Source organism: Brachyistius frenatus, unplaced genomic scaffold, assembly GCF_029030835.1.
Source record: "Brachyistius frenatus isolate BFR_SWC_R1_liver_20210118 unplaced genomic scaffold, ASM2903083v1 Contig_211, whole genome shotgun sequence".
NCBI lineage: Eukaryota > Metazoa > Chordata > Actinopteri > Embiotocidae > Brachyistius > Brachyistius frenatus.
The window spans coordinates 223273-248713 of record NW_027210810.1 but is presented as its reverse complement, the minus strand read 5'-3'; the positions used below and the strand labels follow the sequence as shown (position 1 = coordinate 248713).

At 47.4% G+C, this 25441-nt stretch overlaps 3 protein-coding genes, 1 long non-coding RNA gene and 2 other non-coding genes across 7 annotated transcripts; all 6 read left to right on the top strand.

Moving 5' to 3' along the window:
* The first annotated feature begins 1663 nt into the window (after window positions 1–1663).
* On the top strand, window positions 1664–10395 carry ubtfl (upstream binding transcription factor, like). Its single transcript, XM_069719282.1, has 20 exons — window positions 1664–2260; window positions 4013–4111; window positions 4497–4672; window positions 4799–4882; window positions 4996–5151; window positions 5269–5333; window positions 5494–5614; window positions 5739–5849; window positions 6077–6204; window positions 6500–6641; window positions 6719–6760; window positions 6888–7001; window positions 7108–7272; window positions 7413–7541; window positions 7951–8030; window positions 8385–8574; window positions 8974–9021; window positions 9225–9359; window positions 9552–9656; window positions 9898–10395. Exons 2-20 carry the CDS (start codon window positions 4054–4056, stop codon window positions 9970–9972), a joined length of 2124 nt encoding a protein of 707 aa, XP_069575383.1. The 5' UTR covers window positions 1664–2260; window positions 4013–4053; the 3' UTR covers window positions 9973–10395.
* A 1105-nt stretch (window positions 10396–11500) lies between these two features.
* LOC138633224 (uncharacterized) lies at window positions 11501–13586 on the top strand. Of its 2 annotated transcripts, XR_011311861.1 has the most exons (6): window positions 11501–11572; window positions 11698–11871; window positions 12101–12165; window positions 12449–12606; window positions 12935–12999; window positions 13283–13586. It is a non-coding gene; the product is annotated as an uncharacterized lncRNA (long non-coding RNA). The 2 variants fall into 2 exon arrangements; XR_011311860.1 differs by having other exon boundaries at window positions 12935–13586.
* On the top strand, window positions 12229–12341 carry LOC138633232 (small nucleolar RNA SNORD89). Its single transcript, XR_011311863.1, has one exon. It is a non-coding gene; the product is annotated as a small nucleolar RNA SNORD89 (small nucleolar RNA).
* LOC138633233 (small nucleolar RNA SNORD89) lies at window positions 13063–13175 on the top strand. The gene has a single exon (XR_011311864.1). It is a non-coding gene; the product is annotated as a small nucleolar RNA SNORD89 (small nucleolar RNA).
* A 786-nt stretch (window positions 13587–14372) lies between the features above and the next one.
* On the top strand, window positions 14373–19393 carry LOC138633193 (oocyte zinc finger protein XlCOF6-like). The gene is made up of 3 exons (XM_069719297.1): window positions 14373–14467; window positions 15663–15804; window positions 15966–19393. Exons 1-3 carry the CDS (start codon window positions 14444–14446, stop codon window positions 17315–17317), a joined length of 1518 nt encoding a protein of 505 aa, XP_069575398.1. The 5' UTR covers window positions 14373–14443; the 3' UTR covers window positions 17318–19393.
* Window positions 19394–19534: 141 nt separating this feature from the next.
* On the top strand, window positions 19535–24451 carry ttc19 (tetratricopeptide repeat domain 19). Its single transcript, XM_069719309.1, has 11 exons — window positions 19535–19669; window positions 20115–20275; window positions 20706–20797; window positions 20910–21020; window positions 21102–21140; window positions 21894–21950; window positions 22033–22094; window positions 22187–22281; window positions 22380–22543; window positions 23687–23849; window positions 23927–24451. The coding sequence occupies exons 1-11, from the start codon at window positions 19572–19574 to the stop codon at window positions 24094–24096; spliced, it is 1212 nt and encodes a 403-aa protein (XP_069575410.1). The 5' UTR covers window positions 19535–19571; the 3' UTR covers window positions 24097–24451.
* Window positions 24452–25441: the final 990 nt, after the last annotated feature.

Genomic DNA, 25441 nt, shown 5'->3' with positions numbered 1-25441 from the left:
AATACCGAATCACAAACCATCTTCACAACTGAGTATTACGCTGATCAATAATCAATAATAACTCTTTGTAGCTGGAACATGTCTGTGTGTATTTTAAACAAGCAATCTGACATATAGGTAAATCTCTTGTCAAATGTTCCTGTGGATGTCAGTTTTCATCTCTGGCTGTTTAGCCTAGCTTAGCACAAAGACTGGAAACAGGGGGAAACTGTTAGCCTTCAGTAAACAGCTGGTTTCATGTGATGAACAGGAAGACTTTCCAAAATGTGGACTATTCCTCCGAGTAAAGTTACATCCACCAAAGAAAAGGACAGATAGAAACGTGCCGTAATGACTCCTTATAAAACAATATTCACATAATTATCATTATGTTGTTCTTACATTTCTGGGGGAGTTTGTTTGGACATTATCCTATAGTTAGATTTGTCTCAAAATTATTAAATATGGTTCATATAATTACACAGTAGTTGAAATTTGAGGTTTCATAATTCTGAAACAGTTTTCTGGTCATTTTGAGTCTGTGTAGTTTTTATTTATTTTCTTAATTATTATTATTGTGGTTGCAGTGACTTTACTGGCTCTGGATTTGTTTTCATCACATTGAAACGTGCAATCTGAAGTTTAACGTGTCTTTCTTTGGAGTTTGTGTCAGGATGATGGGCAAAATAAACTCGTTATTATATTTTCTGTCGACTGTGGCTCCTTTTTTGCTTTTATGTTCTTTTTTTTATTTATTAACACCAGCCACTTTAAATCGTGCACCGTGATCCCTCCCCCCCACCCCCACACACACACTTTCACTCTACTATCACCTCCTCCATCCTCACCTCCTCCATCACCATCTGCTGCTGCCACCGCCAGGCTGCAGTGCATCATCCTCTCGGCTGAGAGACTGATTGGTCTGAATGTGGCCCTGAATGCTCTCAACATCACTGTGGCTCCCAAGTACAAACTGTCCCTTTAATGCATTGAACATCCGGACCAGCAGGTGGCAGCAGTGAAACCCTCAGGTACAAAGGTGAGTCTGTCTTTCTTTAAGAGGAACCTCGAGCCCCTGACCTACAACCTCCCCCCTTACCTGCTGACCTACAACCTCCCCCCTAACCTGCCCTGAGCCCAGTTAACCTAAGCCCAGCCCGGTTCTAACATACACTCTAAAACCAGATCCGAATCCTCAAACAGCCCCCTGGGGGCCTGTCCCCCAGGGGGGTAATCAAGCCCAGTGTCCTCAAAGGGAAGAATGTCCCCTCTACCTAGTGAGCTGTGTGGGCCCCGGGGCCCTGCGGAGATCCATGTGGGTCCTGGGGCCCACATTAGGTTTCTGTTCATGATGGCTAAAAATGGATAATCTTCATAATGAAGAAAAACTAAAGTCAGACTGTATAGAAAATGTATTGTACTGTGTTTATTTAAAAAGTAAACAGTAGAAATATTCTCGCCCCCACCTCCCCACCCACACACCTGTGGACAGCTTCAGGTGTATTGATGAACTGATAGATCAGTGACTATACCAAACTTCCTGGTTCTTGGTGGGAGGGGGGCCGGTATCACGGAAAGCTCAGACCCGGCAGACGGCGTGTTCTCAGCGGGCAGGATGCCATCTGGATGCGGGGCTGCTGTCCTGCAGGATGCAGGTTACACCGCCGTCTCCGAGCCGCCGATTAACACCGCGTCAGGCCGGGGAGGGATCCTCGGGCTGCCGGCAGACCCGATGACTTTCCGCCGGTTCTTCCTCTCAGAGCCCAGAGCCCGGAGCAGCCGGCCAGCCGCTCTCCTCCGCCTCCCTCGGCCGCATCCCTCTCGGCGGCTGGCTGTCGGGTCCCCGTGCCCCAGTCCTCTTACTGCCCGCCGGTTCAGCATCTGGACCCGGACCAGGTTAAAGTGAGCCGGGTGGATTTACAGAAAAGGACGCTGTCGCAGTTTAGCATTAGTGAAAACTGTCTGAATGTTTGAGTAAAATACTAGACAGTAAACATGATAATTCTACATGTTAAGTAGTTTTTAGCGGGTTTGGCTGGTGTTTTAGCCGCTGTCTCTGGTTTCATCCTCCGCCTTTGTCCTCATGTTTTCCCCCGGAGTTCCTCCCCCTGCGGCGCTGGGCGGAGTTTCATACCGGACTAGACGCTCCTTTTGTCGGATTCGTTTCGACCTGACTCCCCGGGGTTTACGGCTGAAAAAAACACACTTTGAAAGTCCTGAAATTACCTAAACGACCACAGTGGTGTGCAGTAAAAACCCGGGTTTCTGTCTGAATCAAAAGGTAAGTAGTAAATTGTGATTTTTAGATAGATTTCTGGGATTTTCTGGTCGGTTGTCCCCGAGTCTCCAGAACATTCATGGCGGCTTCGCAGTGAAGGCTTCTGGGGCAGCAGCAACTCATCCCGCCCGCCCAGTACCGAAATCATCAAATTCAGCAGTTTGCCATTTAAATTCTTCCCTACAGAACGATATTTTACCATTTAGCCTCAATAATTTACCAACAAAGACACATATGTCGACGTTTTTTTTTTTTTTTTTTTTTTTTTTTTTTTTTTTTTTTACCATTTAAGCAGTTTTGCTTAATAATGCGATTATCAGTTCCACGTGTCGAACTGAACAGATGCTCGGTGTTTTACACTCTTAACAAATTAAAAAATACGGTGTTTTTTTCCGTTGATCGCACAGTTTTTGCATTTCACCAAAATATTTTCTCGCTCGTGTCTCGAGTCGCTCTGTGCGTGCCAGCGGAAGCTACGTGCTGACTCCTGCCGGAGGACAGACGCCATTACCGGGGCAGCTGGAGCCTGACGGCCCGCTGGTTTCGGGCAGCTCTGCCGCTGACCCCGCTCCGCTGCTCCGGACCCCGTTTGAATCCTGAGATTTGAGACTAAACTGCAGACACGCGTTATGCAGAACAAAAATCAGTTTTCTCACAAAACCTGCACAATTTTTAATTCCGTCTGATTTGAAGCAACGAACCGGAGTTCTGGTCGGTTCGACCGGCTCTCTGCCGCCCTCCCTGTTTGATCATGGGTGAAGCAGCTGCTAAGTTAACTTTAAAACTAAAATCAGAGATCGTTGGATTTATGCCGAAATGTAGAGTTGATGACGAAGACTGACCGAAAGGCCTCACGAGAGCCGCGTGTTTACCCGGAGGCGTTTTATTCTTAAAATGACAGATTTTTCAATGGAATTTGGTCAAACATTCTAGACCTGTAGTTACACATGTGTATGGGTTAAAACATTGAGCTCATCTGTTATATCACGGTTTCTATATTTTTTCCGAATGTAACACCAGAGGAACAGAAACTGTAATGTTGGTCCCGAGTTTGACCTTGTCACCGGGAAGCAGTGACACGCATAGCCGAGGGAAGGTCACCTCGACTGGGCAGTGGAGGTCCGGAAGGGGGGGGGGGACCGGCGGCCCGTAGCCAGTGTGTTGTTTGATATCCTGTCGGCCCTTTAAAAACAAACAAAAAATCTTTATTAATGAGCATACTCCACTTACCGATGAAGACTACAATGTGGTCGAAAGCTCCAGAAAAGCTTGCAAGTGGGCTTTGAGTAGTAATTGTTTTGCCGAAATGCTGTTTGATGCTCAGTGAACAGATGGTCAGTCCCTCCAGGAATTTAAGTGTTTTTTATTTTTTTTAAAAATGTGCAAAGTAAATAAAGAAACAATAATCATAATGCACATCACACAAATATTTGCGTTCCAATCTTTTTTTTGTTTTCTGAACTTAGAGAACAATGGAGCTCAAAGTTACAAGTGATTTGACTGATGCAGCAGAGTCAGACAGTAGAGACAGGTGTTTATGTAGTTCCCGTTTCTGCCTGTAGAGGTCAGTGTTTATGTAGTTCCTGTTTCTGCCTGTAGAGGTCAGTGTTTCTGTAGTTCCCACCTCTGCTGGTAGAGAGCAGTAAAACGAGAAATAATGGCAAAATTATTAGATCGTGTTAGTTTGCACAGGCATCCCTAATACAGTAAATATTCTGAATACATTTGTATGAACTTTGACTTTGTGTGTGTCAGAGGAGGGAGGGGGCGGAGTCTTATCCGCCACTCGCTGCACCATGAACGGCAGCAGCAGCGTCTCCACGGCTCAGAGCTCCAGAATCAAGAGTGAACCAGGTAACCACCAACCTACCGAGAGCTTACTAACACCTGTCAGACTCTCCTTCAATCTTGTAAGTCTCAGACAAGACTGATGGGAAAACATCTCCAGTCGATTCATTTACATTTAAATCTACCACAAAGTGAAGTCTGAAACTTTTCTGAAGCGACTGAATTGAACATGAACAACAAGCAGCAGTGTGATAATCGATCCCAGCAGATCCTAATCATAACCTGAACTGGTACCGTCTGACAGCGGTTAGATGTTGTAGCTCCCGTTGGAGGGTGAAGATCACGAGTGCTGATGTAAACAAAACACGTCTGAGGTGTTTTCTGGTCGGTCCTGCCTGCTGGTCCTGGTCCTGCCTGCTGGTTACTGGTCCTGACTGCTGTCTGTGTTTAGATGACTGGAGTAAGGAGGACTGCCTGACTCTGCTGGAGAGGATTCGCGGTCAGCTGCCGGACACAGACGGCATGAAGTATAAAACCACAGAGTCGCACTTCGACTGGGAGAAAGTCGGCTTCGGCAGCTTCACGGGAGACATGTGCCGCCAGAAGTGGCAGAAAGTTTCATCTGAGGTACCGACAGAAGATTGAAACCCTTAAAATCTGCTTCACATGTTTGTTAAGGACCCTTCAAATTAAGGTGTTTAAGAGGTTCAGTTCTTTCAAAGTAAAGGTTTTCCATCACCGTCTGTGTTTCAGGTCCGAAAGTACAGAACAATGACAGAGCTCATCGTGGACGCTATCGAGTTTGTGAAGAACCCGTATAAAGGCAAGAAGCTGAAGGTGAGACCCATGGAAAAAAAAAAAAAAAAAATAGACTGTGCTCGTCCTGGATCTGCTGAACCAGCGATGCTGTCTTGGGTAGAATGATGACCTCTGACCTCTTTTGCCTCCAGACTCACCCAGATTTCCCAAAGAAGCCTCTGACTCCGTACTTTCGCTTCTTCATGGAAAAACGAGCCAAATACGCCAAAATCCACCCGGAGATGAGCAACCTGGACCTGACCAAGATCCTGTCCAAGAAGTACAAGGAGCTGCCCGAGAAGAAGAAGGTACCCCGAGCAGGACCCGATGAGTCCTTAGAAAACTGACGGGCTTCTCGTAGACATCAGTGTGTTATTAAGTTGTTCCCGGCTGGTCACAGATAAACTTCATTTGTTCTCCTACAGCAAAAGTACATCACAGAATTCCAGCGGGAGAAGGAAGCGTTTGAGAAAAACATGGCTCGATTCAAGTGAGTCCAACTCCTGACAGTCGAATGTAAACTTTTAAGTCACAGCTGACGGTTCACGATCTGTTAGTCAACCGTAGACTAACTTATGCCCGCGAATACTCGGATGAGCGTGTGGTGTGAGCATGCAGTGTTAGCGTGGCTAATGACAGCTGACCCGCAGGGAGCAGCATCCGGAGCTGATCGAGGAGAGAAAGAAATCGGACCTGCCGGAGAAACCCAAAACTCCTCAACAGCTGTGGTACAACCACGAGAAAAAGACCTACATGAAGCTGCACCCAGACGTACGCGCTGAAACACACGCTAAAATACACATTGCATGCGCTGTGGATACGGCACAGAAACGTCCCCTCAGAGAGGTCCTCGTCCAGGCTCTCATTAATGTTGACGAGTGTCTGTCTGTTCCAGGTGAGCCAGAAGGAGCTGAAGGAGGCTCTGAGGAGACAATGGTCCCAACTGTCCGACAAGAGGAGACTCAAGTGGATCAGCAAGGCCCTGGAGCTCCAGAAAGACTACGAGGTACCAGACAGAACCGGTCTGAACTGGACCAATTCAGAGCAGATATGTAGATTAAAAACAGACCAAACTGAACCAGCCCAAGCTGCTCTAAACAGACTGAAGTGGACTGAATCAGGATACTTTAATACACCAGACTGGGCCCTCCTTTTCCTGGGTGTGCTTCAGGATCTCAGGTCGGGCTCCAGATGTTGGGCCAGGATATGTAAGCTGGACTCTGTGTGTTTCAGGACAGTATGAGAGTGTACCATGAAGCTCATCCAGAAGCGAACTCAGACGATCACACTCGGTCCGTCCTCACCAAAGCTGAGAGACAGCTGAAGGACAAGTTTGATGGACGGCCGACAAAACCCCCCCCGTGAGTCTTAATTATCACTTAGCTGATGAGCCCAACACTAACCAGCCCAACACTAACCAGCCCAACACTAACCAGCCCAACACTAACCATCCCAACACTAACCAGCCCAACACTACTGAGTCCAACAGCTGTTTTTTGGGAGAGCTAATAAAAATGGCTAACACCTCTGTTGTGTTTGTGGCTAATAAAAAATGGCTAACACCTCTGTTGTGCTTGAGGCTAATTAAAATGGCTAACAGCTGTTTGTTTGTGGCTAATAAAAAAAATGGCTAACACCTCTGTTGTTTGCGGCTAGTAACGGCTACTCTCTGTACTGCGCGGAGCTGATGGTGAACATGAAGGACGTCCCCAGCACAGAGCGGATGGTGCTCTGCAGCAAACAGTGGAAAATGATGACGCAGAAGGAGAAGGACAGTTTTCAGAAGCGCTGTGAGCAGGTTCGTAGCAGGACGTCACTCAGGATTTCAAAACTCTCCTCTCTCGTGTTTGTTTCTAATCTGTGTGTTTTCACCAGAAAAAGAAGCAATACGACATCGACCTGCAGAGGTTTCTGGAGGTGAGCACACAAACTCAAACGTTCACATTAAACGCGTTAAACACTCGATTAAAAAAAAAAAGAGCCAAGATGAGGCTGCAAAATACAAACGTGAATTAATATCTGCTTGTTTTTTGTTTTTTTTAAGAGTCTGCCAGATGAAGAACGAGACAGAGTCATGACAGAGGAAAAACTGGGCGGGTCCAAACTGGGGGGGGGCACGGCCGCCAGTCCACACAGAGCCAAGTCTCCGTCTGTCAAGGTGTGACTCTGCTCTGCTTCTTCTCCTGTTGCCTCTTTTGTGTGATGCCTCAGGTTCACAGCAGTGTTCGTCCCACCATAAACAAAAAAACATCTTTTTTTTTAAGGCCCAGGAGCGTGGTCGGGAGGCGGAGCCAGAGGCGTGGGTAGCTGCCGCGCCACAGAATCAGAGGCGGGACGGGAAGAAGACGGCAAAACTTCCGGAGACGCCGAGAACGGCCGAAGAAATGTGGCAGCACAGCGTCATCGGAGATTACCTGGCGAAATACAGGGTGAGCCTCACGCCGACGATTTTCACACGTTTCATCATTTAATGAGGAAATGTTCGAGCCTTCTCCTTCACACAGAGGGTTTTTATATTTGAGCGTCATTTCGCCTCCGTTAACCCAATTCTGGTCATGTGACTCTGCAGAGCGACCGCAGGAAGGCCCAGGCAGCGATGGAGGCGGCCTGGAAGTCGATGGAGAAGAAGGAGAAGATTCCCTGGATAAAGAAGGCAGCGGAGGACCAGAAGCGTTACGAGGTTCAGTACCGACCTGTGGTCAGTGAGCCACGCCCCCAATGCTGACTCCGCCCACCTCCTGCTCAGACTGCAGTCACACCAAATATATGTTTTCTCACTTTAATCAGAAATGTAATAATGTTTTCCCTTTAATCAATGCTTTAGGAGTAAAAATCACTTGTTTTTAAACTGAGAGTTATTTTAGTTTCATAAAACACCCACATTTCCTCAAACACTTTGGTGCCATTGCAGCCTGACTGTCTACTGACTCCGCCTACTGCTTTCTGGCCCCTCCCTCTGTTTTTGACTCCTCCCATTGACTGGTGACTCTTGCCACTGATGACTCCACCCCTTGGTTCCTGACTCCTCCCTCTGGTTTCTGGCCACTCCCTCCTGGCTGTGTTTTCTATGTATCAATAAAATGTTCTGTTCTGTTGGTGTCCTGCAGAGGGAGCTGTTGGAGATGAGAACTTCAGCAACGGGTCAGAGGAAGCCCAAGTTTGAGGGCGAACCAAAGAAACCTCCAGTGTGAGTCACACCGCTTCAATATTTCCGCAGTTTTATCTGCTGTCACAGTTTTGAAACAAAAACACTTAGTTTATTGATATCTGGGAATGATTTTCAAAAAAATGTCATGTCTTTACAAGAACTAAACATGGAAAGCTGAACATGATTATTGAAACCACACCGTAGTTCCTCACTAACCAGGAATGTTATCCTTTTTTATTACTCTGACGACACTGTAGAAAAAAAAACAGATTGTAAAAACGACTGAAAACATTCAAAGTATCCACATTAGAAAATTCAACCGCAGCTTTTCTCATCACATTTTTAAAGTCCAACCTCATAGTAAGCCCCGCCCCTTCTGTTTCTGTACAACAGGAGCGGGTACCAGATGTTCTCCCAGGAGCTGCTGACCAATGGCGAGCTGAACCACTTCAGCCTGAAGGAGCGGATGGTGGAGATCGGGAAGCGCTGGCAGAAACTGAGCCAGAGTCAGAAAGACAAGTACAAGAAGCTGGTGGAGGAGCAGCAGGTGGAGTACAAGGCCGAGCTGGAGGCCTGGATCAAGGTAACCTACTGCTAAACAGCACTACGGCAGCCAGAGGCCTGGAGACCTCATCGATGTGGTCACATCAGCTCCTCAATAGAGTTTCAGTTCGGACAAATAAAAAAAAACATCGGTCGAACAAGAGGAAGCTTTAACTTCAAGTCGGTCCAAATGCCAACGTAACAATGTTTAGTTTTACTTCATTTATCACTAATATTTGAGTATTTTAGTATTAATACTTGTAGTATATATATACTATATATATACATATATATTTATATTTATATACAAAATATATAAAACTGTTTATGTAGTAAAATAATTTAAAAAAAAGGTTTCTCCAGACCTCTGGCTTGTCACGTCTCCCCCTGGTGGTCGTTTCAGACGATGCGGATTTAACATGTGTTTTCTCGTCCTCAGTCGCTGTCTCCTCAGGACCGAGCCGTCTACAAGGAATTTGCCACCTCGGTGAGTCCAGCAGGGTCCTGACCAGGTTTAGTAACCAGGGGGAGGGAGGAGGAGAGGTGGGGGTGAGGGGTACTGACAGGCTGACAGGAATCCAGACGTTTGTGTTTACTTGGTGATGCCTGTGATGTTAAATCTGCAGGTAGCCCGGCGATGATCACCGCATTTATGTGTCAATGTGTTTGTTTTTGTGTTTTTTTTTTCAGAAACGTCGCAGCACCACTAAAGTTCGAAGCCCCGTAGCTAAAGTCCGCGTGACGGCGAAGGGTAAGGCGGGAAGTTCGAGAGCCGTGACACCAGGAGTCACCGTGAGCAAGAGGTCGATGGCTTACCGAGCCAAGGTAACACACACAGCTGTTGGTTGGTTTGGTCATGTTTGTTTATTGATGTGGTCGAAGGTCGCTTGTTTACCTGCTGTCTGTAGCGAGCTGCTGTGATTGGTCCGTGGGAACGCCCAATGTGGTTAACCCTCAGTGCCGTCTTGTCAGGCTGCGGGTTGTAAAGCAGCATCTATTTGTCCGTCTGTCTTCCAGCAGGACATGTCTGACTCGGACGAGGAGGAGGAGAAGAGCGACTCGTCGGACTCCGACGAAGACGACGAGACTTCAGGAAGCACAGACAGCGACGATGATGACGAGGTGAAATACGAACAAACGAAAATTGAATAAAAGAACTGAAAATTGCTTCCGCCCTGAACAATGAGGTACATTTTTCCCTGCACTGATGGTGATCAGAATCACCATGGCAACCACCTGACAGGTCACACTGTTTGTTGTTGTTTTTATAGAAGTTTATAAAATCAGTCAAGAACGCTGATCAGAAATACACTTGCCGTCAATGTTTACTCTTTTTTAAAAACCACTACCTGTTTTTTCTCAGAACGACGATGAAGATGATGAAGACGACGAAGATCAGAGCTCCTCAGAGGACTCCAGTGACTCAAGCTCAGACTAGCTCCACCCACTGCCTCCTCATTGGAGAGGACAGGCAGTGCAGGCCACGCCTCCTCACGTGCCAATCATCCCGATGGACCAATGAGAGGCGGTGACGTCACACCACGGTCGTGCTGGCCCCTCTCAACTCCCCTCTGAAGAGGGCGGAGCCTGATGGAGTGTTTTGTTACCTGTGTGTTTATGTTTTTTATCGAGTGTTTGTTGGTTTTTATCAGATGGACGTTCCAGACGGGCGGAGACGTGTTGACGTGGGCTTTTTTTTTTTTTTTTGGCACGGCAGAGGGCACGACTAGCAGCGGGGTTTGTACAGAGTTTGACAGGTAGGGGGCGGAACCTGTTGGTTGTTGTTAGAGGGATAAGTCAGTGCTCTGACTCCGCTCCACCGCCTGACTCTAAAAACGATAAATAAATGCACTTTTTCTCATTTCTGCCGTCTCATTTCACGTGACCAAGCACACCGTGACATGGCAGCTGCAGATGACCTCAACGTAACATCAAGATAACTATAAACAAAAACACACAAACGTGTGAATGTATGTCAGCAGCCAAACATCCTTTGAGAAAATCTAACTCCTTAAAACAGCTGTATTTAGTGCCATCTATTGGTGTGGCTGCAGATTACAACCAAAATGAACAATGAATGAATGTCTGCTTCAACGGATGTAAGTGAAATTTGACGGCCATGAAACTCATAAAAAAAAAAAAAAAAAGGTATTATTTTAGGATTTTTAAATTTAAAAACAACAAAACAAACCAGTTGGCAGCAGCGCAGGAGCCAAGTGAACAATAGCTAACGTCAAACTATTTTCTGATCGGAAGCAGTAACGGTTCAAAACATTACGAATAATAAATATTATATTCCATTTCTGAGAACAAATCCTCAAAATTTACCACACTAGATCATTAAATAACAAATGAAGTAGAACAATTGCTTTGCGCTAATAAGTATAGCCACATTAATAATTCATAATTCATTCATTTTGTCTGTTGCTGATATCACATGCTGCATGGGTTGGTCAAAGAAATAAAACGTGACATATTAATCAGTTTCAGATGTTTACAGACTGGAGGTCTGAGATGAGACTGTTCCTCGGTCGTCCAGCAGGTGGCGATCATTCTCCAGAGCTGTTTGTCAACCGAAAGAAAAAAATACCATAGAAGAAGAACAGGAGGAAGGTGATTGGTCGGGCGGGTCTATAAAGCCGTGATGGCGGCATTCAACTGAAACCACACACGAGTAGGGACCAGAGGAGCACAAGCGGACCAGCGACACAATGACGACTTCCGAGATGAGCTCGCTGCGAACTCCGGTGGGAGTACGTCGGTTTACGGCGGGCGGCCCGATGCCGGTTCCGGGAGCGCCGAGCTAACATGCTAACTCAGCAGGTGAGGCTACATCCAGGACGAGCCGGACAGAACTCTGAAGCGGCCCGCTGGTCCGGACGGACGGATGTGTGGCTGAGAGCGGGAGTCCAAACTGTGGACAGACCGGACAAAGAGCAAAACGTGGGGGAGGAAGGGGGGGGGAGTTTGGCGGGAAAATTTGGAGGGAAAATTTGGATCCAGGTCGTGATGGCGCCACGTGGGAGCAGATTACCAAGGTAACAACCGGAAGTGGTTTTAAACGACAACGTGGGAGCCAAAGTTACAATTGGGTTGAAAAACCTGCATAAACATTTGTCATATCTCTGTCAAGCTACAACAATGATATGTTTCCCTTTTTTAGACCTGTTCAGACCAGGACTCCATGAGGAACTGATCCGCCAGCCCAAACAGACAAACATCTGTAACTACATGTAGATCCTGAACAGAAAACTGGTCTTGCAACCACCTTCAGATCCAGAGACTTTGGACCTGGACCTGCTAGCTGACTGTGTCCCCCTCCCTCCCTGAGTCTTTGGTAAGATCTGCAGGTTGTTTTAATGTGATCACCTGTCGCTCTGCCTGGAAGTGATGAAATAAAAGGCCGACTGAAGCCCCTCCCCCAGCAGTCTGTTGGGGGCGGGGCCATGACAAAAACGGACTGAAGCGTATTCTGATCCAGGTGGTGCACCTGGGGTCAGGTCAGGTGACATCTGTTCTTCAGGTGAAGCTTACATTGATTGTTCTTTATGATTGGATCCTCACAGAGCACCCTGCTGTGACCTCAATGAAGCTCTGATGTCATCGGTGAGGTCACATCTCCCACATGGCTGTAAGTGTTACCTGAAAAAACATTGATGTAGTGGAGTGGGCGGGGTCAGTAGCTGCAGTGGCTGCTGGGAGATGATGTAAACAAAAGGCCGAATTGTAGTGTCCTCACCAGGCAGTTTGTTCTCTGAGTGAAGACACCTTGACAAAAATCGACCGAAGCGTTGAGCTGATCCCAGAACAGCTGACTGTGGGTCACATGACCTCCAAACAAGCAGCTGGCCCAGAAAAGTATGGGGACATTTGAGTTTGGTTTCACCACTGATTGTTTGTTTGTTCCTCTGCAGGTGTTTCCAGTCTGGATAACTCCAGTAAACAGTTTCCTCTGTTTAAAGTCAGGACTTGTTCTCCTCTGAAGAGTTTTGTAGCAGCAGTTTGAGATCCGGTTCCTCTGCTGGTTTCCAGTCTGAGATGGTTCTTGGTTTGAAAGCAGCAGGAGTCTTCGGTAAGATCCACCAAACCAGATCATCTGGTCCCCCTCCCAATTCTGTGATCAGGGTCCTGTTGGTCCAGCTGTCCCTGATCTGTTACCTGCAGGTTGTTTAAATGTGATCACCTGTCGCTCTGCCTGGAAGTGATGAAATAAAAGGCCGACTGAAGCCCCTCCCCCAGCAGTCTGTTCACAGATGGGGCGGGGCCATGACAAAAACGGACTGAAGCGTATTCTGATCCAGGGGGTGCACAGGGGGGAGGGGGTCGGGTCAGGTGACTTCTGTTCTTCAGGTGAGGCTCTACCTCCTGACTGATTGTTCTTTATGATTGGATCCTCACAGATCACCCTGCTGTGACCTTGATGAAGCTCTGATGTCATCGGTGAGGTCACATCTCCCACATGGCGGTGAGTGTTACCCGAACAAACATTGATGTTGTGGAGTGGGCGGGGTCAGTAGCTGCAGTGGCTGCTGGGAGATGATGTAAACAAAAGGCCGAATTGTAGTGTCCTCACCGGGCAGTTTGTTCTCTGAGTGAAGACGCCTTGACAAAAATCGACCGAAGCGTTGATCTGATCCCAGAACAGCTGACTGTGGGTCACATGACCTCCAAACAAGCAGCTGGCCCAGAAAAGTATTGGGACATTTGAGTTTGGTTTCACCACTGATTGTTTGTTTGTTCCTCTGCAGGTGTTTCCAGTCTGGATAACTCCAGTAAACAGTTTCCTCTGTTTAAAGTCAGGACTTGTTCTCGTCTGAAGAGTTTTGTAGCAGCAGTTTGAGATCCGGTTCCTCTGCTGGTTTCCAGTCTGAGATGGTTCTTGGTTTGAACTCGGCATCAGGTCTGAACTCTTAACTGTAAAAAATAAATAACTGGGGTGATTTCACCAAACTTTCACATTGGTGTATTCTTTGGTAAAAACAATTTCTGCTTTCGCACAGATTTTCTGTAAATGAGTGCACTTCATAAAAAATAAAAAATTCCTGTTCAATGTTTGTGCTCATTAATAGAGTTTTCTGTATTTTCTTACAAATTTAAATAGAAACTTTTATTGTCCACAAGGATGTCACGGCAGAACAAACCGAACCAAACTTGTCAGATGTTCAGGAGCTACAGTCATTTAAAAAAAACAAAAAAACATTACATTTCAAAAACATGCTATGAGAAGCTTCAGTTGTCCACTACAAACCTGTTGGTGTGTGATTGGTCCAAATAGTTGTGGATGTCACCACCATCAGGAACAACCAAAACATCTCCAAGGAGGAGGCTTGAAATTTGATCTATTTAAACAGGGTAAAGTTTTTAGATTAAAAAAAAAATAGATGGATAGAAAGTCAAAATTCAATAAAAGTAAGATCAGGAAAGTTGATATAATACAACTGGGATAAAAACAATTTAACCAGTTAATTATGGTTAGGGACAAAAGGGCCACATTATTAGTAAAAGTCCAATTAGATAGTTGGCAAGATGAATACTGTATAAACAAAACAAAATCAAATTTGTGGGCGAAAGAAATAAAAGTCAAAACTTAGAAAGTTGAGGGTATAAAATAAAGTGGTGAAAAAGTTTAGACTTTATACATTAATATAAAAGATATTTAAAAAATGATACCCTGAAGATTTGTGCGTCAGGAAGGATCGTTGCTCCTTTTTGAATCGGAGCCCGGTCCGACAGGTGTGGCAGCTGCTTCTTCCTGTCGCGCGCACATTCCAAGCATTTTTTTTTATTTTGGAAGTTGAACTTTTCCCCGGAAGTCAACAGCTGCTGCAGAAGTTGCTCCTGCTATCGACTCCGGACTCCGTCGGTCAACTTTACCGTCAGAACCTGATCCAGCGGCGGGAACCGGAGGGATGGAGACCGACACGGCTTCACCGGTAAAACACACCGACCGGACCGGCGTCTGCCCCCCCCCACCCCGGGAAAGGTTGCAGCCGTTAGTGTGGCGAAGCTAACCGAGCTAGCCTCTGGACCTGAGGGGATGAAACCTTTCGCCAAACTCCATTCATAAAATCCAGCAGTGGAGAAACTTGCAGCCCCGTCCTCGACCCGAACCTTGCTGCCTGAAACGAACCCGACAGGTTCCGTTACCACCGTCCTCCGGTTCACTCGTCCTCATCCGAACCGAACTCTGCCTCTGGAGAAATCCGTTAAAAGGCTCGGTTCGATTTTTTTGTTGTTGTTTTTGTTTGTTTGTTTGGACGAAGTGTAAGTCTGAGGAGAAGCGGGGCCGCGGGGGGGGTTCGGGTTGAACCGGTGCGGTGTGAGCCGGACTTAAAGACCCGCTGCTGCCGTCTGGTGTCGGCGGAGACACCCGGCTTGGGAGTCTCTGAGACGGACGATTAAAAACGGCCTGATTCTGAATGGAGTCTGGTGTGGGGGTCTCTCCCTGCTGCCGTGGGTTCTGTAGCTGTGATGTTAGCTGCTGTCTCTTCTGCATCTCCAACATCACTTACAGATATCACATTGAATGGAGTCATCGTTGATTGATCACAATGATCTGATCCTTTATTCCCTTTTAATTAAGCAGTTTATGAAGTGGGATGTTTGCCCCAAACCGACCGCACACTACTAAACATCAATCAAGTCAATATTAAATCAATTTGATCAATAACATCTGCTGTCATGGTTCACTTACTGTTTTTTGGGGGGGTTTTTTTTACCAGACATTTCAACCACTGTCATCTTAATGTCAGTCGGCTAAACAAAAAAAAAACATTTCCGCCGCCTCTTTGTAAAATGAAGATAGACTGTTATTGATCACAGAGGAGAGAACAGAAATATGTACATTTAAACAGGAGATATATCAATAAATACTTTTAATAAACAGATTTTCTGATGACTCATGTTTCCATAAAACTTGTTACCGACGTATGTGATGTCACCTATTTGTGAACTCAGGTTTCTGGTATAGGTGGGCGGGGCATAGTGTCCTAGGGTCACTCCTGGCCGACTGGAGGCTTCAAAAGTTCACAAACCAATCGGTGACGTTTACGGCGGGTTGGTCTGAGGTCGTCGGTGTTTTTGAAGTCCGATCTTGCAGCTGACGGAAGAAAAACCTTTTAATTTCAGGCGGAAGAACTCGACGGCGTTCGGGTCAAAGTGGAGCCGGATGGCGACGTGGAGATCCAGTCGTACCCCGTCCTCAGGAAGCTGTCCGTCACACTGAGCGACTGCAGGGTGTGGCTGGAGGGGCGGGACTTCCTGTCTGTGGGTAAGAAGTCCAAACATAAATCTGCCGAGTGTTTGGATTTTAAGATTTTAAAATGGCGTCTTCAGATATGTTCAGTTTGGCGCACAAGACACCAAAAGGAGAGATTTAAAAGAACTTTCTCAGGACCCTTAACGTGACCTCTGACCTCTGCTCTCCTTCAGACGATCACCCTCACCTCTGTGAGCGGTCGCCGAGGCAGCAGCACCCGACCACCGCCGGCCGGAAGATGGTCTACTGCCCCGACTGTAAGAAGGGCTTCTACAAGGAGTCTCACCTGGAGGCTCACCTGTGGATCCACCGAGGACAGAAAGCCAACGAGTGCTGGCAGTGCGGGAAGACCTACCCGACCCTGATGAGCCTCGTGGTCCACCAGCAGATCCACGACCGCCGGCGTCCCTACCGGTGCTCGTACTGCGACAAGACCTTCGCCCTGAAGAGGGACTGGAAGACGCACCACCGGACGCACTCGGGCACCAAACCCTTCAAGTGCTGGTTCTGCGGCGACGGCTTCGCCGAGCAGGACGAGCTCACCGAGCACCTGGAGGCCCACAAGGGGGAGAAGTGCTACCGCTGCCGAGTCTGCGACAAGATGTTCGTGTCCTACCAGGGCTTCAACTTCCACCGCAAGTCGCACAAGAACCAGAAGCTGCTGCCGTGCCCCAAGTGCACGAAGACCTTCAGCAACCCCCAGAGTCTGAAGGTGCACCAGGTGACGCACTCCGACAGGAAGCCGCACAAGTGCCCGTCCTGCGGCAAGGCTTTCAAGCTGCTGAGCGGCCTGCGCTGCCACCAGCGGACCCACGAGGACCTGAAGGCCTACCACTGCACCGAGTGCGGCAAGTGCTTCTCCAGCCTGCAGGGTCTGAAGCTGCACAACCGCACTCACACCGGACTGAAGCCCTACAAGTGCGCCGAGTGCGGGAAGAGGTTCACCCAGTCGCCCCACCTCAAGGCGCACATGGTGACCCACACGGGGGAGCGCCCGTTCCTCTGCACCACCTGCGGGAAGCGCTTCACCCAGTCGTCCCACCTGCGGTCCCACATCACGCTGTTCCACGTGGGCGAGAAGCCGTTCAGCTGCGACGACTGCGGCAAGAGCTTCACCATCGCCCACTACCTGAAGATGCACCGGCTGAGCCACACCAAGGAGAAGTTCTACCAGTGCTCGTACTGCCAGAAGTCCTTCTCCTACCACAACTCGTGGAGGGCCCACGAGAGGATCCACACCGGCGAGCGGCCGTTCAGCTGCCAGGACTGCGGCCAGAGCTTCATCACGTCGGGCTCGCTGCTGAGCCACCAGAGGGCCAAACACACCGGAGAGAAGAGCCACTACTGCATCACCTGCGGGGAGTTCTTCTTCACCAGCTCGCTGCTGCGCATCCACCAGCTCGACCACACCGGCGAGCGGCCGCACATCTGCAGCTGCGGCAAAACCTTCAAAACCAAAGGGGTGCTGCGTTACCACCTGAAGAGGTTCACGGACCACCGGCCGGGTCTCCGTGTGACCGAGTGACCGGTTCGGCCGACGGAAACGAACGCTGCCGGGATCTGACTGGATTCAAACTGATCGGGGGCGAGGTTGGGGGAGGGAAGGGGGAGACCGACAGGTGAAGCTCACCGAGTCCAACTAAACTACATCAAACTACCAGAATTACATTTTTTTTTTTTTTTTTTTTACCATCTGAGGTTCGACTCTTTTAACGACGTCACGTCTCTCTTCGACCGACCGGAGAATCGGCGCCGCCTGCTGTTCAGCTGAGCTCGTATTCACGTAGCGATGGTGAAAGGAAAACAGACATTTTTATTCTCATGTTTTCTTGTGTGATTTTAATGAAAACCAGTTAAAAGCGCACGGATGGAAACGGTTGAAGAAAAAGACAATTCGGAAGCTGCATGAGAATCAGGAGGCTTTTAAGTTTCCTTCAGTGTCACAGTGATCCAGTGATCGTCGTCTGCACATCCATAATACACTGCACACCGGACATGCTCACACACAATCCTGCTGCTGTTAAAGGGACAGTTCGTCTATATAGAAACAGATACAGGCTACTGACTCCTCGACAACATGATACTCCCAAAGAATCAGGAATCAGGGAGCCAAGAGGCTGTTCACACCCAGCATCAACATGCGAGATCGTGTGTCACTTGTGATCTGACCTCACTTCACTGCTCCACATGTAAATAAACAGCGTAAATCAACTTGTGAACACGTACAGAAAATGCGATATCTTTGCTCACTGCAGCCTTTATCACATATTTTATGTTTATCGATGCCTGAACGCTTAAGTTTGTAATTCTCAACCTGAACTGTCAGCCGTGACGGTTCAGCCTCCCGATTATTGAATTATTCCAGCGGGTTTGAGAGGGTTGGGCTCTGTGCTGCGGTAGATAAATGAACTGTGCGAGGGGGGACGGGGCTCTTTGGCAGCTGTTAGTTTGATGTTTGTCAGATTTCACACATGAGGTCAGCTAAAAACACTACACACAAAACCCAGAGGAGGCTTTGGCGAAACAAGAGTCAGGAAGACAACCTGTGTTTTTCCTTCAGTAAACAGCTGTTTTATAGCTGTGAGATTTTTTTCTATTGGATATTATTTTTATTGATTATTCAGATGACGTCAGTTGATTAGTCGGTCCTTCAATGTGGCCATATTCATCCCAAGACCGCCTGAGCTTTGTTACGTTTGTTTGTTGCGAGCAGGTTTAAAGCTGCTTTTGTTTTGTTTTGTCTCTGATTCTCCTCTGAGGAGCGACCGTGAAAACTTCACATTATGAACGTGTTTAAACGTCGTGTTTGATGGAAGGCTGTTACGACTGTGGTCTTATTATTTCAGTTTTCTGTGGCGAATGTGCGTGGACTGTCGTTTAGCCTGACTCACAACAGGATTAAACAGTGTGTCCACCAGGGGGCCGATTAGAGCTGATTCGTCTCTGGTTGGAAGCAGGGTAACCTCCTGAAGTGTAAACAGAAATGTGGCGACAGAGGAAGCGACAGCTAGACATTCACTTTGAGATCAGCAGAGACATTGCAGATGTTCATCAGACAAACTGCTGCTGCCCCCACTGGTCATCTGCTGAACTGCACCTCATGGAGACCTCCCGACAGCAGCAGACACACCCGGTAGCCGCGATATCCACCGCAGGTTTTTTTTTAAAAACTGTTACATGCACAAATATTTACAATAATGTCATAAAAAGGGTTCAAACAATCCAGACTGAATTTGGATTTGGGACTCGTTGGTCTGAGCCTGAATCTGGATTTTGATTTTGACAGAACTAAAACTGTTAAGTAAGAAAAACTTGATAAAGCTGCTGTTACAAAATAAAAGTTGATTATCATATTTGTTTTCACAGTAAAAGCCAAATGCTGTACAGACTGATTTTGTTTTCAGAGTCCAGAATCTGTTTGACTGGATCAACTGTTCACCTCATGACAGACTATAACTTTCTTTAATCTTGTGAAGGTCATGGTCTCTTCAGAAAAATATTTCTTCTGTGGTCCAAAGGTTTTGTTTTTTTAACCAAATGGTCCTTCTGAAAAAATAAAACTGAACTTGGGCATGATTTACAATAAAGGATGTGGATGAAGAATTTCCCCAAAATGTAAAGCGTATTTTTGTGAAGAGATTGGGTAAAATCTCAATCTTGAAATATTCTTTAAAAAAAAAAATTCCCCAACTTCATCACGTTATTTTCTTCCGCATGCTTTTATTCTGAAGGCGTGGAGTCACGCATCGTAACTTCCGCTCCTTATGTAAACAGTAAAGATGGCGGCTTGCTGTGTGCTCCGTGCTGTCCTCAGTCAGACTCTGAGCAGGTCCAGGTGTTCAGGAGGACACCTGAGACGGATCTTAGCTGGAAACAGGTCAGTCCGTGTCCTCCACACCAAACTCCATTGAGAAGTCAACCGATTTTACTGTTCCTTCATCCTCACACCAAACTCCAGTCACATGTTTCATAATATTAGACTTCTGCATTCAGTGCACCAAGGTCCATTCAGACATCTGCAGTTTCTACACTTCCAGGTCGTTACACCAAAGTCCATTCATGTTTTGGTGACTTTACAAGTCAGGTCAGATTATTTATTTTTTTAAATCATTTTAGACTTCCGAATTATTCACATCAAATTCTTGTCAATAACGTTTTGACTACAAGGTGAGTCTTTGAAGGTGAAGGCGATAAAGAGACTTTTTTTTCATGCTGTGAGCTTTATCTCTACATGCATCATGTGAAATCTGCTGTTGAGCTGCAGGATATACAAATTTTGAATAAATGAATTTTTTTTTAATCTTCTGGTGCCTTTTCTTTAGTTGGATAATTAAACCTGTCAGACCTCAGAGTGGCTCTGTGACGCGAACGTGCTCGGCATGCCGGGTAAATGTGAGCGGAAATGAACCCATCGGGAGAAACTTCCAGAACTCACAGAGTGGAGGAGGAGGAGGAGGAGGAGGAGTGCTGTGGGCAGCGATCGGTATGTTCAGTCACACCAAAGTACCATCAGAAATCTGCAAAGTTTACACGTGAAAGTTCTTCACACCATCCTTCATTCAGACACCATCCTATTTTACACCCCCTTGTTCTTCACACCAAACTCCAGTGAGAAAACTGACTATTTTATACGTCCTTGGTCACATCAGTAAATCTGTAAATGTTACATTTCTTATGCTATACACCAAAGTCCAGTCTGAAATCTGCAGTTTTTACTCTCACTTTTCACCAAACTACAGTCTTAAGAGTCGATGATCTTGCACTGAATTCTCTTTCATACCAAACTTCTGTTAGATTTTTGATCATTATGCCATTTCTGTACACCTGACACCTGTGTGTGTGTGTGTGTGTGTGTGTGTGTGTGTGTGTGTGTGTGTGTGTCTGTCTCTCTCTCTCTCTATGCCTCTATGCAGCCTTCTCCCTGTTCAGCAGTGGTGATGAAGATCAACGAGATGAAGCTCAGAAGAAGAAGGACGATTTGATTCTGCTGTTGAAGAAGGCCAAGGTACCGAAACCTGTACTACTGAGGAGTACTCTGTTCGTTAGTTGTAGTACTGTGTGTGTCTGAAGTAGTCCTGCAGTAGTACTGACCTCAGTCCTGTGTGTCTGTGTTATAGCTCAGTATGCACCGCGGGCAGATGCAGGCGGCCTCGTCGTTCCTCCACCAGGCCGTCGCTCTGGCTCATCAGACCCACAACCAGCAGGCCATCATCTACACCTACAGCCTGGTACTGTGTGTACTGTGTGTACTGTCACGTATGTGCATCACGTACATTGTTTTGAACATTGTTTTCCTCTCGCCTCCTCAGATGGCAAACCTGGCCTACATTCAGGGTCAGCTCGACAGTGTGAGTATCGTCCAATCACAGCTGTTTTCTGAGGGCCTCATTTATAAAACAAGTGAGCGGGATCCATAGTAAAAGTGCACAAAGTTAAAAATGGCGTACGCAAAAAATAGTCAAGATTTATACAACTGTACGCGCTCCCCCCTGAAGGCAGTGTTCCCGTTATGAGCCACAGTCCACCTGGGAATGTGCACATATAAATGAGCCTTATACTCCGCCCTCGACACGCCTACATTACCATAAATGGGCAAATCAAAGCAGCATGTGATTTTAAATTAGCCATGTGGCTCAGTGGGTCCTTGTTGATCATGGCAACAACAGACGGGGAAAACCAGAAGAAATAAATCGTATTGTTTGAGTTGATGTGATAGCTGTTATTTAAGAATTTTTATTTATTATCAGTTTTATTATTTGTTTGTTTGTTTTTGTTTTCTGTCCTTAATTTCTGTTATTAAAGTGTTTAATTCATTTGTCTTTTCTGTTCTGTTGCCGCTCGTCTCTCCGACAGTTTCTATTTTCAGTTTGTGAGGCTGAATGTTTTTCTGTTGTTAACGTTGGATGTTGTTTGTTTTTTTTGTTTGTTTGTTTGTTTGTCGTCTGTGTGGACCAGAATGTTTCACATGAGCTCAGAGCCGAAACATGAAAACCATCACAGATTCTTGAGGAGCTTCAGCGGTCTCCTTTGATGTCACACAGGTGTGATCTAATCTTCACCTGCATCTGTGATATCTTCCTCTGTCCTCCTCTTCCTCTCAGGCAGAGAAACTCTTCAAAGCAGCAATGAGCTTCATGCTGGCAGGAGGAACTCCACAGGTCAGTGTTGTGTTCATTACATCTGGAGGTACAATCAAACAGGTGAACCCACCTTCCTGTCCCACTTCCTGTCTGTCTCCAGGAAGACAACGCTGTCATCGAGATGTCTCTGAAACTGGCCACCATCTACGCCGAGCAGAACAAGTAAGAGGCAGATTTAACCGAGCAGCTGACAAGAAGCTCAGGTCAGAGGTCAGAGGTCACTGATTCTCTGTTTGTGTGTTTCCTTTTTTGAGGGCGGAGCTTGCCAATCATGGTTTCAGGTTCTGTCTGGAGTCTCTGGAGGAAAAACTGGAGAAACAGAAGCAGCTGAAGGCAGAGGAGCAGACAGGTAAGACACCGAGACGGACTGAAACTGTCTGGAAACTGTTCACTCTTCTGCTTGTTGTTTATTGTTGTTGTTGTTGTTGTTGTTGTTGTTATCCTCAGAAGAACAGGAGGCTCTGAGGAAGGACACCCGCCTCCTTCTCGGTCTGTGTTTGGATTCACGGGCTCGATACCGAGCTGCAACGCTGCACCTGAAACAGGCTGTAGAGGACTACCAGAGTGCCCTGAATATCTGCCGCCAGGAGCAGGGAGAGACACACCCACAGGTAAACACACCTGAGACACACCCACAGGTAAACGCACCTGAGACACACCCACAGGTAAACGCACCTGAGACACACCCACAGGTAAACGCACCTGAGACACACCCACAGGTAAACGCACCTGAGATACACCCACAGGTAAACACACCTGAGACACACCCACAGGTAAACGCACCTGAGATACACCCACAGGTAAACGCACCTGAGACACACCCACAGGTAAACGCACCTGAGACACACCCACAGGTAAACACACCTGAGACACACCCACAGGTAAACGCACCTGAGATACACCCACAGGTAAACGCACCTGAGACACACCCACAGGTAAACACACCTGAGACACACCCACAGGTAAACGCACCTGAGATACACCCACAGGTAAACGCACCTGAGACACGCCCACAGGTAAACACACCTGAGACACGCCCACAGGTAAACACACCTGAGACACACCCACAGGTAAACGCACCTGAGATACACCCACAGGTAGACGCACCTGAGACACGCCCACAGGTAAACGCACCTGAGACACACCCACAGGTAAACGCACCTGAGATACACCCACAGGTAAACACACCTGAGACACGCCCACTGGTAGAGGCACCTGAGACATGCCCACAGGTAGACGCACCTGGGACACGCCCACAGGTAGACGCACCTGAGACACGCCCACAGACTCACCCACAGGTAGACACACCTGAGACACGCCCACAGGTAGACGCACCTGAGACACGCCCACAGGTAAACGCACCTGAGATACACCCACAGGTAAACACACCTGAGACACGCCCACTGGTAGAGGCACCTGAGACATGCCCACAGGTAGACGCACCTGGGACACGCCCACAGGTAGACGCACCTGAGACACGCCCACAGACTCGCCCACAGGTAGACGCACCTGAGACTCGCCCACGGGTAGACACACCTGAGACTCACCCACGGGTAGACGCACCTGAGACACACCCACAGGTAGACGCACCTGAGACACACCCACAGGTAGACGCACCTGAGACACGCCCACAGGTAGACGCACCTGAGACACACCCACAGGTAGATGCACCTGAGACACGCCCACAGGTAGAAATGTGTCAAACGGAGTGAAACGTCTTACAGACTAAAAAAAAAAGCTTTGTCTCTCGTCAGACTTTGGTGCTGATGAGCGACCTCGCCACCATCTTGGACCTGCAGGGTCGCCATGACGACGCCCTTGCGCTGGTGCAACAGGCGGTAGATCTGAGCCGGTCCGCCGGACACCCGGACCAGCACGTGCTGCTGGGAAACATGGCCGGCATCCTGCTGCACACAGGTGAAAAGAAGCCCGACCTCACCTGGCCGGATGATCTGTCCTCTGTGGGTCTGATCTGGTCTGATTCTGTCCCACAGGCCGGCTGGACGACTCGGTCCAGCTCTACGAGGAGGCTCTGATTCTGGCTCGGCAGGCCGGGGACCAGGACGCGGTGTACATGATCCAGGAGGGTCTGAAGGAGGTCAAGAAGAAGAGAAACCTGGAAAAGAAGAAGGAGGAGGGGGAGGAGGAGGAGGCGGCGCAGTAACTGAGACTGTAATGGGTTTATGGGTGGAGCTCCTGAGAACGATGATCTGGATCATTGCGGTTTCCAGGATCCCGTGACCCCTGTGACCTCTACTCCACAGCCTCCGTCAGGATGACACTTACTCCTCTTCTCCCCGGTGTCCACATCTGACTCTTGTGACTTCATCAGTGTCTCCGTGGATAGACCTTGTGGACCTGAACCATCAAGACCTGGTTTGTGTTGTGGTTCAGGACTGTGAGTTTGTGAATTTTCTGTCCATCGTGTGGTTTGATGTCAACGTGTCTGTTTCCTCCTTTGGATCACCAAAATGAAGCTGCTGCTGCAATCTGAAATAAATCTTATGATGAGAGACTCAGACCTGAAGTCCAGCAGACTCTGTTCAGACTCACCCCCCAAAATGCCCAAACTGGATCAAAACCTCAAACTAGAGAAACCCTTTAACTGGTACACACCTCAAACTGGGAAACCCCCAAACCGGAATAAAACTAAAAAATTTGAAGAAAAAAAAACCTGGAATAAACCTCAAAATGATATAAATCCCAAACTGGAATAAAACCCTAAACTAGAACAACCCCCCCCCCCCCCATCCCCACCCCCACCCCCCACCCCGATCTGAAAGTGGTGCAATCCAAAAACTAGAATATATCCCAAAACTGTTAAAAAATAACAAACCTCTTAAAGCATTGTTGATTGATTGATTGATTGACTGATTGATTGACTGATTGATTGATTGATTGATTGTGTGTGTATGTGTGTGAGAGGAGAAATGAGATTGGCTGCTGACTGCAGGTTCCCACGGAGAGCGACAGGTGAATTTCCTGTTGTGTTTACTGATCATCAGAATAAAAGCAGAGAGATTATAGTAAACAAGCAGCAGACACACAAACAGGAATCAGATGCTGCTGCAACAACAGCAGATTAACAACATACACAGTGTGTAAACACAGAGAGTGTACAGTACACAACACAGGAGGTTTAACCAAACACACCTGAAAGATGTGTGAGGAGAAAGGAGGAGAGGAGGAGGTAGAGAAGGAAAGAAAGAGGTAGAGAAGGAGAGGAGGAGGTAGAGATGGAAAAAAGGAGGTAGAGAAGGAAAGAAAGAGGTAGAGAAGGAAAGAAGGAGATAGAGAAAGAAACAAGGTAGAGAAGGAAAGAAGGAGGTACAGAAAGAAAGAAAGGTAGAGAAGGAGAGAGGAGGTAGAGAAGGAGAAGAGGAGGTAGAGAAGGAGAAGAGGAGGTATAGAAGGAAAGAAGGAGGTACAGAAAGAAAGAAAGAGGTAGAGAAGGAGAGGAGGTAGAGAAGGAAAGAAAGGTAGAGAAGGTAACAGTTTCTTCCAGTTTG

Bases quoted from the DNA above. Each gene is read 5' to 3' on its own strand.
- ubtfl (XM_069719282.1), top strand. From the start codon at position 4,054: ATGAACGGCAGCAGCAGCGTCTCCACGGCTCAGAGCTCCAGAATCAAG. The intron at 4,883-4,995 runs GTGAGACCCATG...TTTTGCCTCCAG, and splicing joins ATAAAGGCAAGAAGCTGAAG to ACTCACCCAGATTTCCCAAA. The intron at 5,152-5,268 runs GTACCCCGAGCA...GTTCTCCTACAG, and splicing joins AGCTGCCCGAGAAGAAGAAG to CAAAAGTACATCACAGAATT.
- LOC138633193 (XM_069719297.1), top strand. From the start codon at position 14,444: ATGGAGACCGACACGGCTTCACCG. The intron at 14,468-15,662 runs GTAAAACACACC...TTTTAATTTCAG, and splicing joins AGACCGACACGGCTTCACCG to GCGGAAGAACTCGACGGCGT. The intron at 15,805-15,965 runs GTAAGAAGTCCA...GCTCTCCTTCAG, and splicing joins GCGGGACTTCCTGTCTGTGG to ACGATCACCCTCACCTCTGT.
- ttc19 (XM_069719309.1), top strand. From the start codon at position 19,572: ATGGCGGCTTGCTGTGTGCTCCGTGCTGTCCTCAGTCAGACTCTGAGC. The intron at 20,798-20,909 runs GTACCGAAACCT...TCTGTGTTATAG, and splicing joins TGCTGTTGAAGAAGGCCAAG to CTCAGTATGCACCGCGGGCA. The intron at 23,850-23,926 runs GTGAAAAGAAGC...TCTGTCCCACAG, and splicing joins CGGCATCCTGCTGCACACAG to GCCGGCTGGACGACTCGGTC.